The sequence below is a fragment of the Ornithorhynchus anatinus genome, chromosome 11 (genome assembly GCF_004115215.2).
Source record: "Ornithorhynchus anatinus isolate Pmale09 chromosome 11, mOrnAna1.pri.v4, whole genome shotgun sequence".
Lineage (NCBI taxonomy): Eukaryota > Metazoa > Chordata > Mammalia > Monotremata > Ornithorhynchidae > Ornithorhynchus > Ornithorhynchus anatinus.
This window is the reverse complement of record NC_041738.1, coordinates 33,837,681-33,853,439: the sequence shown is the minus strand read 5'-3', so window position 1 is coordinate 33,853,439 and position 15,759 is coordinate 33,837,681. Positions and strand designations below refer to the sequence as shown.

The following is a 15,759-nucleotide window of genomic DNA, read 5'->3' as shown; positions in this document are numbered from 1 at the left end:
GATATCCGGGTCTGATTATAACACCGATCTTTTAGGTCAGTGCTTGTTTTTGCCTGCCATCCTTGGATCCGCTTTGCTTCCCGTTTTGGCCTTGATTCACAGGATCAGAAGATAAATGCTCCTTCAGGTTGTGGGAGTTTAAGCCACGGAAGGGCCCTGCCAGGACTTGGGCTGATGAAGGCCAGGCTTGGTTAAACTGGGGCTGTTTGGGGCTCTCCCACAGGCAATGGGGGTTGCTCATTCAGAAGTGCATGTTTCCTCCCTCACCCACAAGTGAGGCTGCCTCCCCGGCCTCTCGAGGCTGAGGCTGAGGGAGGGATGACCACTCTTGGGGCTTGGAGCAGAGCCCGGGAACCCAGCCCGGGTGGGGCTGTGCCAAAAGGCTTCTCCAGGGCTTCAGTATCAACAGGAAAAAACCTCCATCTCTTTAGCAATGGTGGCCTCCATGCCCCTCCGCTCCCATAATAAAGATAAGGTGGGCTGGGAAGGAAGAGAAATGAGGCTCAAGGAAGGGTTGATGAACATGGCATACATAGAGCATGACAGGAGGACAGAATGCAGGAGCCTGGAGGTAGGTCATCGGCCATTGCTCTCCATGACACCCTTGCCATTCATCCATCACCCTCTGCAGGCTGCAGAATGAAAAAACTGTTCCAACCTAACCTCCCCTCCCCAAACAACATCAGTGACTTCAAATTCGACGGGCGTTAAAATGTCTAAGACCTGGAGACCTAGGGCAGGTCTTGGCTGGCACGCACGAAGTAATTCCCACCCATCTACTTCACTCTCCCGGACTCAGCCCACCAATGTTACCTGATTCTCAGCATCCCTGAAGGCTTCCTCACTGCCCTCAGGAAGTGCTTCAGATCCAGGAGGGACACATTGCTATCGGTCAATCTAAGAACAGAGAGACAAAGACTATTGACTTTGGCTGACATGAGATCTTAGTGGACGGCAAGCCCGACCCGGCTCCATCTCCTTTGACGAGGAGCCAATGGGAGTCATTGTCTGATAGGGTCATTAGGGAAGCTATCCCCAGACAGTCAATCGTATTTATTAAGTGCTTATTGTGTTCAGAGCACTGTGCTAAGTGCTTGGAAGAGTTCAATATAAGAGATACACTCCATGCCCACAAAGAGCTTACAGTCTAGCAGGGGAGACAGACATTAATATAAATAAATAAATGAGAGATATGGACATAAGTTCTGTGGGGCTGGGAAGTGGGGGTGAGTAAAGAGAGCAAGTCAGTGCGATGCTGAAGGGAGTGGGAGAAGAGGAAAGGGGAAAGCCTTTTGGAGGAGAACCACCTTCAATAAGGCTTTGAAGGGAGAGAGAGTAATTATTTGTCAGATATGAGGAGGGAGGGCGTTCCGGGCCAGAGGCAGGAGGTGGGCAAGAGGTCAGCAGTGAGATAGATGTGGTCGAAGTACAGTGAGAAGGTTAACATTTGAGGAGCAAAGTGTGCAGGTTGGGTTATAGTAGGAGAGTAGTGAGGTGAGGTAGGAAGGGGCAAGGTGATTGACTGCTTTAAAGCCAATGGTGAGGAGTTTCTGTTTGATGTAGAAGTGGATGGACAACCACTGGAGGCTCTTGAGGAGAGGAGAAACATGGCCTGAATGTTTTTTGCAGAAAAATGATCCAGGCAGCAGAGTGAAGTATGGACTGGAGTGGGGAGAGAGAAGAGGCTGGGAGGTCAGCAAAGAGGCTGATGCAGTTTGGATGGAGAAGAAAGGGTAGATTTTAGTAATGTTGTGAAAGTTGAACCAACCCACTTCAGCCCATCTCCACCCCTGCATCCCCAGGGGTCAGTGTGTGGACCCAAGTCCTGGAAACTTACAGGAGTTCCATCTGGAATGGGGACTGCCCCACCAGAGCCGCCAGGCCGGAAAGGTGCTCCAGCTGCAAGTCACACTTTGAGAGCCTGAGGGAGCAAAGCCAGAGAATTGTGTCACCCAACAGAGGAAATGGCTCCCATGAGGTGTCAGATTCCCTTAGCACTGGGAGGGTAGGCGAGAGAGTCCCCCTCTAGCCAGCAAAACCCTAGTTTCCATAAAATAACTCCCACCCGCTCTACCCCACCACACCATCCCCTAAAGTCTGGTGTGATTAAAAAAATCCAAGACCCAGAGACTCTTGGTTGAAATGTGGCACATATCACCCTCCTGCTGGGAATCCATCAGGCCAGAAACAGGGAGACCCTTCTCAGGCCCTGGGCCTCTCTCTCAGAGCCAACAGGTGGAGGAACGGGGTCCAGGGCAGGGGGCTTGGACAGCTGCCTAAACGCCTATGACAGGGAACCTATTTCCTCAGCCGGGCTCTTGTCGCTCTAGAGTCGATGCCTCCTCCTCAGTGCCCCCCGCCACCCTCAACTGGGATGGGCAGGTTCCTCCAACCTCAGGCTGAGCTGATGCCTCCCTCAATCTTTCTGTTCCTTCTCTTGGGGGGCAGGGGAAACAGCGAGGGTCAGCTTCTGGGGAGAATCCAGAAGCCTCGTAGTTGGATAAAGAAGAGTCCATCGAAATCAGTTGAGGAAAATTTCCCAACAAATTACCTCAGAGTCTTCCAGGGGCTAGTCTTCCTGGTGAACTGGATCAGGACTTCTTCCTCAGGACCCAGGCTGTGCAGAGAGAGAAAGGTAAGTTCAGGACAGCTCTCTATCCCAAGATATAGCTGAACCCCAGGATTGGTCCCTAAATGTTGATTTAGAGGACAATAATGGAGGGGGGCTTCCCCAAGCCCACAGAATCCCTCATCTAGGAGTAATGTCCTTGCTAACTGCCTGTAAACAAAATGAACACTTTACCTGCTTGTCTAGTGAATCGATCATCATTAATGCTATTTATTGAGTGCTTACCCTGTGGAGAGCAGTGTAAAAGCCTCTGGGAGAGTACAAGTCAGTATTCTTTTCTATTCCTCAGCACAATCCGTTACTTATCCCAGGGGAGGAGGCGAGTTGTAACTGCCAAGGGTTTGCAAGAAACTGCAATCCCCTGTGCTTTCAATCTAATCCCTCTAAATAGGCCTCAGAGAGCCCAGAGAGGGTAAGTGATTTTCCCAAGGTCCCACAGCATATCTCAGCCCAAACTGGGTCACCAAAGCTGAGGTGTCACAGGTTATTAAGTCACACAATAATAACTGTGGCATTTGTGAAGTGCTTATTATGCGCCAGGCACTGTACAAAGTGCTAAGGTAGATACAAGCAAATAGGGTTGGAGAGAGTTTCTGTCTCACAAGGGGTTCACAGTCTTAATCCCCATTTTACAGATGAGGTAACTGAGGCACAGAGATCACGCAGCGGATACGTGGTGGAGCCGGGATTAGAACCTAGGTCCTTCTGACTCCCAGTATCCACTAGACCACGCTGCTTCTCACAGTGGGAGTAGGAACTGAAGCAGCTGAGTCAGAGCCATTCTGAAGGGAGATGGGGATCTCAGTGAGGGTCTGGAGCCTAGGAAGATAACGGCCATGAAGTACAGATGGGAAGGATGGAGATGGGGAGACAGAAATGAAAAGTGGCTCACCTCACACGAACTTGGCTGGCCCGGCTGCAGGTAGAGAGGGAACGGACCAGGTGCAAAATCCCCTCCTGAGATAGGTGGTTGTGACTCAAGCTACAGTGAGAAAACACACAGGCTCATCACTGCCCAGGAGAGACAGGGGACACTCTCAGCCCCTCCCATGGCCTTCCTAAGAAGGTCTGCTTTGCAACTACAGCCAACAGGGACAACGCTAGGGGAGTGTGAACAGAAAACAGAACTCGAGAGAGGCCCGTGAGGGTCTCAATCAAACAGTCCTATTTATTGAGCCCTCACTGTGTGCAGGGTACTGTACAAAGCCCTTGGGCGAGTATAATATAACGATATAACAGATTCATACCCTGTCTACAATGAATTTACAGAAATGTAGTCTCAGCAACGCTCTCTGAGAAACACATTACGTATCCCAGAAACTCTCAGGACAGAGAACTGGCAGCAACTGAGGCAAACCAGAGGTCCAAAGAAGGGCCCTGGGCTTCTAATAATAATAATAATGACAATTATTATTATTATTGTACTTGTTGAGCACTTACTATGAGTCAAGCATTGTACTAAATGCTGGGGTAGATACAAAAGAGTCCGACCCCACATGGGGCTCACAGTCTAAGTAGGAAGGAGAACAGGTATTAATTCCTCATTTTACCCAAGAGGAAACTGAGGCACAAAGCAATTAAATGATTTGCCCAAGGTTTCACAGCAGACAAGTGGAGGAGGCAGGATCAGAACTCCGATCTTCTGATTTCCTGGCCCATGCTCTTTCCCTTAGGCCTTGCTGCTTCTCTACTACCAGAGCCATGAGTTTCATGATGCTTTTTGGTGGGAGTGTAGGTTTACCAGGCCATGGTCATTACAGTGAGCTTCCTTGCGAAAACAGTGCCAGCCATGGCCAAGGAAGCTCCAGGGGCCATTGGAAGAGCTCGGTGCCACTCCCCAGCCCACTGACTGAATCAGATTGCAAACGTTAGTTAATCTGCCCGGTGAAACTGATCTGCAGCTAACTCTCCTTACCCCAGAATGTGGAGTAACATCTCCTTTGCTTCTCCTCCTTGCCTTTAGGCTGTTTTGGAGCAGTAAGGGCAGAGAAAGGAGAGGAAACTTCTCATTCCCATTTAATAGCATCATAAAACAGCTCAGTGCAACAGCAAAGTTGAAACCGGCTGAAAGAGGGTTTTTTCAATAACCGTGGTTACCCTCATGTCAAGGGACTCAGATCAACGAAAGGCAGGCCTCGATGCTTGAGAAGCAACATGGTCTAGTAGAAAGAGCATGGGTCCCAGAGTCACAGGACCTGGGTTCTAATCTCGGCTCCACTACTTGCCTGCTTTGTGATACTGGGCAGGTCACTTCACTTCTCTGTGCCTTAGTTCCCTCTTCTGCAAAATAGGGATTCAATACCTGTTCTTCCTTCCTAAACTGTGAGCCTGATGTGCGACCTGATGATTCTGTATCTACCCCTGCATCTAGCACAGTGCTTGACATATAGAGTAAGCACTTGACCAATATCACTATTATTAGGATTACTATTATTAGACAGGGTGGGGATCGGAAAAGGGAAAAGCAAGGACTTTAACTCAGGCCCAAATCTGTGCACGGAGGTCTCTCCTGGCTGGAGTCCGGAGTGATTTCTAATTGTGGAAGTCAAACAAAGCATCACCCCGCCTCTGTTAGGTAGAAAGGTGAGGGTATCCTGTGGGGAAAAACTCCTCTCCCTGAGAATTCCCCAGCACAGGATCCCTTTTCCCTGCTCGCCCGGGCCAAGGACTACCCCACTCCTGGAGAGATGTTTTCTTTCCTTACTTGAGGGAACCGGAAATGTCCATTTGCGGCAAATGCTCCAGAAGGCACCTGATCCCTTCATCGCCAAGTTGATTCCCAGAGAGACTGAAAGAGACGGAAAGAGACAAGGCTAGATACCAGGTGACGATTCATCCCGTGAGTGATATCAGCAGTGGCATCACTGCCATCCCCAGCCCCAGCGAACGTCCGTTGGAGAGGAGCTTCCTCATTTGTAAAATGGGGATTCAATACCTTCCAACCACCTATCAACAGCACTTAGTGAGCACTTACTATGTGCAGAGCACTATACTAAGCACTTTGGGAGACACAAAAATGTAAATACCTGTTTTCCCTCTTACTTAGATTGTGAACCCCATGGGAGTTGTGTCTGACCAGATTAATTTGTATCTACCCCAGTGCTTGACACATAGTAAACGCTTAACCAAACAAGAAGAAGAAAGGACTAGTGGAAAGAGCACAGTCCTGAGAGTCAGAACACCTGGGTTCATTCATTCATTCATTCATTCAATCGTATTTATTGAGCACTTAACGTGCGCAGAGCACTGTACTAACTGCTTGAAAAGTACAATTCAGCAATAGAGACAATCCCTGCCCACAACAGGTTCACAGTCTAGAAGAGGGGAGAACTTGGGTTCTAATCCTGGCTCTGTTACTTGACTGTTGTGTGAGACTGGGCAAGTCACTTGACTTCTCTTTGCTTCAGTTCCCTCCTCTGTAAAATGGGGATTAAGAGACGTGGACTGTGTCCACCCTGACCAACATGTATCTACTCCAAGCACTTAGTACAGTGTCTGGCACACAGTAAATGCTTGACAAATGTAATTTAAAAACCCCATAAAATTAAGGGGACTCCGTGCCTGGTGCCTTGTGTTACAGCATCTAGTTCTGATGAACTCAGTTAGGACTCGGCTCCAATTCCTGGCTCAGACATGGCTCTCCCCAGATCAGGCCCAGCCCCACGCTCGGCTCAGACTCAGCCCCTCCCCTTGAACTGCCCACTTCCTGGAGAAGGATCAGAGGCTGAGCAATAAAAATATCTTCAGCTATAAATGGCAATGTTCTACTCTAAGCTAACTGTGTTAGAGTTTAGGGTGTACAAGAGGGGCAAGGGATTGTCTAAGAAGGCTGATCCCTGCAGAGAAATAAATCTAACTCCAGAGAAGGGCAGGGCCAATGCACCAGGAGCCAAAGAAGTAGAAAACAAAGTCAAGAAGGGCAGCCATCCTTTGAAAGACACACACAGTATGGCATCACCATGGCAGCAACGCTTAGGCCAAAGTTATAGTGTCTGGGCTTTATATCCCATAGCTGATCCCTTGAGCAGTTTCATCAGCAGCATTCTCTTAGTAATAATAATAATAATATTAGTAATGATAAATGTAGTATTTGCTAAGCACTCTAACAGTGGGGGACATACAAACAAATTGGGTTGGACACAGTCCCTGTCCTATGTGGGGCTCACAGTCTCAATCTCTATTTTACAGATGAGGTACAGATGAGACCCAGCAGCGCTCACTGTATACCCCGATTGACTGATTGATTGGATTGTGAGTCTCGGGTAGGACCAGGACTAGGCCTGATCTAATAATAATAATAATTACAGTACTTGTTAAGCACTGTTCTAAGTGCTGGAGTAGATACAGTTAGTCAGGTTGGACAGAGTCCCTGTCCCACATAGGGCTCAAACTCTTAATCACCATTTTACAGGTGAGGTAACTGAGGCCCAGAGAAATGAAGTGACCTGCCAAGGTCAACAGTAGACACGTGGTGGAGCCATGACTAGAACCCATGACCTACTGACTCCCAGGATCATGCTCAATCCACTAAGCCACGCTACTTCTCTGACTAGATCTGATTGCTCTGACTATCTCATACCTACCTCATCACTTAGTATACTGTCTGGCACCTAGTTAGTGCTTGGTAAATACTATTATCATCATCAGCCTCTACGGACCATACTTAACATCCAAAGATAAAACGCATCACAGACATCATAAACACATCACACCATGACTTTCACAACACATGTGGAAAATGGTTGACAGCAGGATACCTGAGTAGGCACTCTAAGTTGAGTTGAAATTAAGAGGGCAACCCTAAGGGAAGCAGACAGAAAAGACATTTCAAAACACGGTAGAGCACAACCTCAAATGATGCTACGGAGCAATGGTCGGTTGGGAGGAACAGAGACCAAACAGCCACGAAGACAACCAACGGGAGTGGCGGACGGCTCCAAAGATCACGCTACTAACAGGCAGAATCAGAGCCGGGGGCATTAAAGTAGCAAATCCAGCAACGGAGCAAAGGATTTGGCTTATCATTCACATAACGATAAGCTTATCATTCACATCCGAGTACATGGATCAAGCTCTATGATGGCCCACCAGGCTAGCTATGGACATGGATAAGACAGACGTTTCTAGAACTCAGAAACAACTCACTCCCCAAGGCCCCTCCCAGAAGGCAAGCTCTTTTGCAAGGAATGTCAATCACCTCTGTGGTATTGTAATCTCCCCAGTGCTTAGTACAATGCTCTGTACACAGAAGGCTCTACTTACTACGTGTAGAGCACCATTCTTAGCACTAGGGAGAATATAATACAACAGAATTAGAAAAACATTCCCTGCCCACAATGAGCTGACACATAGCTGACAAGTAGCAGAGGTGGAATTAGAACCCACAACCTCCGACTCCTAAACCCCTGCTCTTTCCACTAAGCTACACTGCTAATCCTGGCTCTGCCATCTTTTTGCTGGGTGATCTTGGGCAAGTCACTTCCCTTCTCTCTGCCTCAGTTCCCTCATCTGTAAAATGGGGATTAAGACTGTGAGCCCCATGTGGGACAACCTGATTACCTTGTATCCCACCCCCAGCACTTAGAACAGTGCTTGGCACATAGTAAGCGCTTAACAAACACCATCATTATGTACTTATCCTTAATTCATTTATTGATAGTAATGTCAATCAATCAACAGTATTTTTTGAGCACTTTCTATGTGCAAAGTACTGAACTAAATGCTTGGGAGACACTCTCTCCCTCTGGACTTTGAGCTCACTGTGGACAGGGAACGCGTCTACGGATTCTGTTATATTGTACTCTCCCAAGCGCTTAGCCTAGTGCTCTGAACACAGTAAGACTGACTGAGTGAAAAGAGACAGGAAACTCCGCAAGCTCATACACACAAAAGTGCACTGATGGGGCATCCAGTGGTGGAAGACAGTTCTTTGAGAAAAACTTCAGAGACACCACACACACACCCCAAATTTGCATTCACAGCCACACACCCACATCCAAAGCCACTTACTCTAGTTGACTGAGGTGCTTGCAGAGCCGCAGGGTTTGAAACAGGAGCTCCACATGTTCCTGGTCGAGGCCGCAGTCAGTCAGCCTGGGGGAGGAGGAGGACACGTAAAGCCTCATTGTGGCTGACTCGGTACGGACCATGGAGTCCCAGGGTGAGCCACTCCGCCCCACTCTGGGAGTCTGATCTCTACAGTTCTCTGCTGGCCCAGCCGGGGTCAAGTGGGATGGGGAAACCAGATCAAATTCTGGATGGGAGACTCGCACTCAAATGCCAGGGGTGGCCCTATTTAGGACGCATCACCCCTAGAACTTCTGTAGTGATTTAAATCAGGGTTCCTAAATGCCCATTTTCATCACTGAAGGGCCCTGAATTAAACAGTCCTGCTTTTTATTCCCAGGGCTTCTTTTAAAGGACACTCAATAAACATATCTGGTGAAAGTACTGTTGCCCCACTGTAAAGAAAGAGACACTGAGGCTTATTCCAAATTCCATGCAGAGACGGGAGCAGAGGTGGAGAAAGACTCCCTGACTTAAAAGCCCCTCTACACAAGTCACCTCGAATCAGGAACCCTAACACACTGGAAAAAGGAGAACTATTAAGGATTTCTACAGAATGACCTCATCTTTCTTCTGCTGCCCCCAAAGTGCCACCCCCCACATCCTGTCCCACTGGCACAAGTTGCTGAAGGGGAAAGGCAGAGAATAATAATGATAATAATAATAATAATAATAATAATAATGTTGGTATTTGTTAAGCGCTTACTATGGGCCGAGCACTGTTCTAAGCGCTGGGGTAGACACAGGGGAATCAAGTTGTCCCAGGTGGGGCTCACAGTCTTAATCCCCATTTTACAGATGAGGTAACTGAGGCACCGAGAAGTTAAGTGACTTGCCCAAAGTCACACAGCTGACAAGTGGCCGAGCTGGGATTCGAACCCATGACCTCTGACCCCAAAGCCCATGCTCTTTCCACTGAGCCACGCTACTTCTCTGTACTGTAGGGATGCACTGCTAATACAGCTAAACACCGCATGTGGCCCTGATGACCATATCTGACTGACCTTGAGCCACGGCCTGGATCTTCCAGTGCTTAGAGCAGTGCTCAGCATTTAGAGTAGTGCTTGACACATAGCTCAACAAATACCGCTATTATTTTCTCCTTACCTGCAGGACTTCTCTCCTCCCTTCTCGCCCGTGGCAAAGGACATCGAAGCCCATGTTCCTGACCTAGAGCAAATGCAGATCACAGTGAGCTACTATTCTCAGGGGTGGCCAGATTTCTCGAGGCATTTGACCTGTCCATTTCTGAGGGAAGCCCCATCTACAGACATGCCACTGCCCCGGCCATTGCTGTGACCACAGTGCCACCATCTATTCACCATAATCCCTGGAACCCCTATGCCTGAACAGTTCAACCGCATGGTGAAGCAAGTGTGGGAAAGGCTCCGCTTGTCCCCGGGGAGTGGAGAGGAAAGGGGACCGAGTTGCTGCTTTCCAGGTTTCCATCTCTGTGGGCTCCAAGATGGCCTCCCCAATCGAAGACTCACCTGACCTCCAGTTTCTGGATTCGCCTGCACAGGCTGAGGGATTTGGCCAACAGGAAGGGGCAGTTTGGCGACAATGAGGTCTCATCGATCCTGGAGGGACAAATGGCAAGAGAAATCAGACAGGCAGGTCTCTGCAAAGGCAATTTAGCGAAGTGACATAAATAATGCCAGGGAGTCAGGCTCCCTCCTGCCACCAACCCATCCCCTTTTGGCTGTTTCACCAAGGGTGGGTAAGATTGAACATCTCCTATCCCATGGGAATCACACCCTATCAGACACATTTGGTGATGGCAAGATTTTTTTTTTAATGATTCCAGTTTAATTTTGGTTTTCAGCTCAGTGAAAAAGCAGCATGGAAAGAGGAGGGGCCTAGGTTCTAATCCAGGATCTGGCACTTGCCCGCTGTGTGATTTTGGGCAAGTCCCAAATTTCTCTGTGCCTCAGTTTTTTCATCTTTAAATGGGGAATTCAACCTATTCTCCCTCCCCATTTAATCTGTGAGCCACATGCAGGGAAGCAGCATGGCTCAGTGGAAAGAGCCTGGGTTTGGGAGTCAGTGGTCATGGGTTCCAATCCCAGCTCCGCTGCTTGTCAGCTGTGTGACTTTGGGCAAGTCACTTAACTTCCCTGTGTCTCAGTTACCTCATCTGTAAAAGGGGGATTAAAAGTGTGAGCCCCACGTGGGACAACCTGATCACCTTGAATCTCCCAGCGCTTAGAATAGTGCTTTGCACATAGTAAGCGCTTAGCAAATATCACCATTATTATGAAGGGCAGGGATTATGTCTGATCTGACTGTAGTTGATTTACCCCAATGCTTAGTACATAATAAGTGCTTAAATAGCACAATCATTTATATTAGTGGACTTCTGTACTTCCTTTTAGGGCTCAACCTGTGTGAATGTTTTCAAGGAATTATTATTGTGCTCAGAAGTGACACACCATTAGACAACAAAGTTAGAAATTCAGGTGCAGCTGCTGTTCAAATACAGCCATATCAAGAATTTGTGAAACTGAGGCCTTTCCCTCAGAACGACAATCCCATACCCTGCTCCTGATATCCACTCAATCAATCAACGGTATGTATTGAGTGCTTCCTGTAGATAGAACACTCGGGAGAGGACAACAGAGTTGGTAGACATGATCTCTGCCCTCAAAGAGCTTACAACTTTTTTTTTCCTATGGTATTTGCTGTTTACTATGTGCCAGGCACAGTACTAAATTCTGGGGAAGATACAAACTAATCAGGGTGGATATAGTCTGTGTCCCACATGGGGCTCACTGTCTTAATTCCCATTTTATCCCAGTAAGCGCTCAATAAATACAATTGAGTGTATGAATTTTACAAATAAGGGAACCGAGGCACAAAGAAGTTGATTTTTTTGTTTGTTTGTAAATGGCATTTGTTATACACTTACTATGTGCTAGGCACTGAACTAAGTGCTGAAGTAGCTACAAAATAATCAGGTTGGACATAGTCCGTAATCTACATGAGGCTCACAGGCTCAATTCCCATTTTACAGATTAGGGAACTGAAGCATAGAGAAGTTAAGAGACTTGTCCAAGGTCACACAATAGATGTGCTACAGAGCCAGGATTAGATTGATTCCCAGGCCCATGTTCTTTCCTCTAGGCTACACTGCTGAACCTAGTGAGGGAGACAGACAATAAAATGGATTACAGGTAGGGGAAGCAACAGAGAATTAAGGATATCTACATATGTGTGGCAGGGGTAGGGTATCAAAGTGCTTAGGGGGTATGGGATAGAAGGGCGGAGGATAGGCAGAATTAGGGGGCTTGGGATGGGGTGATGCGAGGTTAGGCTAGGAAAGCTTCCTGCCCCACCTCCCAGCTCCCCTTCATTTCAGTTCCTAAGGACTAGCCTTGGGGGCTTCAGGCTGCTAGACCCATCCCCTGAAGGAGAAGCCTGTCTGCTCTAACTGTGGGTGGGACCACAACAGAGATGCCCAGACTTGACACAGATTTCATGACCAACTTACTGCAGATGTTGCAGGCTCTGAAGACGGGGTAGATAGTGAAGCAGCACTTCTATGCTTTGATCGCTCAGGGCGTTGCAGGAAAACCTGAAAATAAAGTCAGAGCATCACCAGAGTAGGAAAATCACCCCATAGAATGTGCACAATCACAATCAGCTGCCTCCTGTATTCTCCCTGTCTGCCATGGTTCAACCCCCGGCCAATCTACCAGCCAATCACATACCTACCAAAATGATTCTGTGAGGCCCTAGACTAAACTCTTAGAATACACATCAAAGAATAGGTGGGGTCTTTGATCTCAAGAGTTCCCAATGTAAGTACGTAGGACAAACGTACAGCCAATATAGATGAGAAAAAGTCTATAATAATAATAATGGTATTTAAGGGCTTACTTTGTGCCAAGCTCTGTACTAAGCTCTGGGGTAAATATAAGATACTCAGATCCCATAAGGGGCACAGAGTCTAAGTAGGAGAGAGAACAGATATTGAATCCCCATTTGGCAAATGAGGGAATTGAGGCACAGAGAAGTTAAGGGATTTGCCCAAGGTCACAAAGAAGGTATGTGGTGGAGCCCGGGATTAGAGCCCAGGTCCTCTGACTCCCAAGCCTGTGTTCTTTCCACTAGGCCACGTTGCTACTGTGTCATTTCTCCTCTGTCTAAAATATTATCCTCACTACAGTAGTACAGAGGGAGTTTGGGATAAGGAGGGAAATGAGGCAAAATGAAATGGAGGGGGAGATTTGGGAGACATTGAGGATGATCCACTATTTGGTAATAATTTTTTAAGGTATTTATTAAGTGCTTAATATGTGCCAAGCACTGCATTAAGCGCTGGGGCAGATATAAGCTAATCAAGTTGGACCTAGTTCATGTCCCATAAGGGGTTCATAACCATAATCCCCATTTTACAGATATCGTAACTAAGGCCCAGAGAAGTTAAAGGACTTGCCCAAGGTGACACAACGGACAAGTGGTGGAACTGGGATTAGAACCCAGGGCCTTCTGACTCTCAGACCTGTGCTCTATCCACTAGACTACGCTGCTTCTCACTAGGCCTCACTACAGGCTGAGAGAGGAAAGGTAAGAGAGAGAGCCAGGAGAGAGAGAGCCCTGAATCCACTAGTCAGGAGTTTCAGTTTGATGCACAGAGAAATGGGTAGCTAAACACTTCCAACACATAACGGGGCCAGAAGCCCCTCCCTGCTGCTGCCCCTCTGCTCCCCAGAGCTGGGGAAAGGACCTTTTACCCCAGAATAGAGAAGCCACCCCTTTTCTACTCACCTAACATCCATCGATCCTGAGCATTTCTCCAGAGCCTGGCACAGCCTCTGCATGCTTGCAGGTTCCAACGCACACTCCCTGAGACTGAAGGAGATTCCATTTGAGGGCCAGGAATTTTCTCTTTGGCCTTAGGGATGGCAGAGGGTCCTCAGATAGCTGGTTTCCTGATTTCTTGTCCCTACTTGGATGGGGCCCCATTGTCTCCACACAAATACACCTCCACAGCCTCCCGTGGAACCCGTGCCCTGGTCCTGAATCTTTCCAATCTGATCGTTCTGCCTCCCCAATGGGACATACGTCACACCCTGGGGTGGGAGAGGGGGACAAGATGGCCTTTAGAGACTTGAGACCCCCTTGGGTGAACCTCGTAATTCTTCTTTCAGGTTCAGAAATAGAATCAGGCCTCTACTGGCTCTCCCAGTCCTGACTGTGCATTTCACACAGCGGAATCAAAATAGGGAGAGGGAGATGTGAGGGTCTCATTAGTGCTGCCTGGAGAGCAATTGAAAAGAAAGGCTGGAGAAGGGGGAAGAGTGGGAGAAGGAGGAGTGGGAGGGATACTGTACCAAAAACTCCTAGAGAACCCCTGCTCCCCAAGAGAAGACTGCAGGTGAGTGGTTGTTCTCTCCAAAGATCCTGTGTCCTGTGTAAGCCTTGGAAGAAGGAAAAACTTTGAAAGGAACACCACGAGCAAACAAGACAACTTTTTTTTTAACAGTACTTGTGGGTCGCACCAGGAGAGTTTCCAGTACTCTACCAGTCTTGACTATGAGAGGGAGAGTCGAGCAGAACCATATCCTTTCCATTCCTAGCTTGGGCAGTGGCTAGCGAGTGGAAGGCAATCTGCTACAAGTCAAAACGCCCCTGTGCTGGGCAGCAGCGGCACGGGAGAGAGTCGAGGGTGGAGACTTGAGTTTACTGCACAGAAGGAGGCAACAGTAAACCAATTCTGTATTTTGACCAAGAAAACTCTATGGATACGCTACCAGAATGATTGCAAATGGAGGTGGGGCATTCTGGAAGAGATGTGTCCCTGTCGTCACTATGGGTCGGAGACAACTCGACGGCATAAGACAAGACTTTTGTTAAGCACCTACTCTATGTCAAACACAGTTCTAAAGCACTGGGGTAGATTCAAGTTAATTAAGTCAGACCCAATCCCTGTCCCACATGGGGCTCACAGTCTAAGTAGAGGGAGAACAGGAACTGAATTCCCATTTTGCAGTTGAGGAAACAGGCATGGAGAAGTTAATGGACTTGCCCAAAGTCACACAGCAGGCATGTGGCAGATATGGGATTAGAACCCAGGTCCTTCTAACTCCAAGGCCCGTGCTCTATCCACTAAGCCATGCAGCTTCTCAATCACCTCTTACCTGGTCCTGCCGCGGAGTGTCACCAGGATGGACTGTTGGCTCCCTAACCTGGAAACAGACAGGAACAGTGAATACCGCTGAGGTTCCGTTTTTCTGCCTGCCAAATGATCTGACTGGATAGGCTCGCCCAGAGGCACCACTGAATCTTACTATGACTCCTCAATCCCTCCAACATCCCCGCCCGCTGTCGCTCTCCCAGAACCTCTGGCCACTCCCCTGCTGTCAGGCCACAGAAGAAACCAAGAGAAAGGCTCACCCAATGTCCATCCCTGCAATTTGTTCCAAAGTGGAGAAGGCCTGAGCCAAGTAGAATGCGATTTCCAGTGACCCGTTGTTCCCACTCAGGCTGTGAGGAGAAAAGACTGACTGCATTACAGCTGTTCAAGTATCATCCTTACACCGTGAGCCCCTCGCGGGATGTGGACTGTTTCCAGCCTGATCTTTTATTTACCCCAGTGCTTAGGATGGTGCTTGGCACTCAGTAAACACTTAACATACAATACAATTATTATTAGTGTTATTATCCTCCTGTCTAGAGACGAGACCATTTGTTGGAGTTGAGGGGAGGACTGGGGCCATGACGACAGTGAGGGTCTCTGCGTATTCCCCTCCGATCTCCACTGACTTGACAGGTGTCATTTCCCTTATTCTGTTGCCTCTGTTTTCCCATCAGGGAAGTGGGTGGAATGGCACAGAGGAGGAGGATGGAGAGGAGTGCTGGGAGGATGGGTCCAGCTGCAGGCAACAAGAAAGTCCATGATGGTATTGTGCCAGAGGCCCACCTCCTCCAGAGGGCAAACCAGTTCTGAGCACCGAAAACTGATTAGCCTCAAAAGCCGCAAAAGTGCATGTGATCACCCGGTTGGGGCTGGTTTTCACCACAGTTTTCAAGTAATATGCTATCGTCGTTTCTCTGAAGGC

The 15,759-nt window shown here is 48.2% G+C and overlaps 1 protein-coding gene across 4 annotated transcripts in view; it reads right to left on the bottom strand.

The window, feature by feature from the left end:
- NLRC5 (NLR family CARD domain containing 5) overlaps positions 1-15,759 on the bottom strand; it is an 86,799-nt gene that overhangs the window by 20,202 nt on the left and 50,838 nt on the right. For all 4 annotated transcript variants that reach the window (XR_003762891.1, XM_029075652.1, XM_029075655.1 and 1 more), the window contains 13 exons: positions 15,095-15,184; positions 14,839-14,886; positions 14,032-14,118; positions 13,466-13,549; positions 12,186-12,269; positions 10,186-10,275; positions 9,803-9,865; positions 8,639-8,722; positions 5,334-5,417; positions 3,522-3,611; positions 2,552-2,617; positions 1,838-1,921; positions 814-897 (listed from right to left, as the gene is read on the bottom strand). Coding sequence is in view for 3 of the 4 variants with exons in the window: in XM_029075652.1 (XP_028931485.1) it covers positions 814-897; positions 1,838-1,921; positions 2,552-2,617; positions 3,522-3,611; positions 5,334-5,417; positions 8,639-8,722; positions 9,803-9,865; positions 10,186-10,275; positions 12,186-12,269; positions 13,466-13,549; positions 14,032-14,118; positions 14,839-14,886; positions 15,095-15,184 (1,038 nt within the window). In the remaining variant the exon portion in view is untranslated. The remainder of the gene's footprint in view (positions 1-813; positions 898-1,837; positions 1,922-2,551; positions 2,618-3,521; positions 3,612-5,333; positions 5,418-8,638; positions 8,723-9,802; positions 9,866-10,185; positions 10,276-12,185; positions 12,270-13,465; positions 13,550-14,031; positions 14,119-14,838; positions 14,887-15,094; positions 15,185-15,759) is intronic.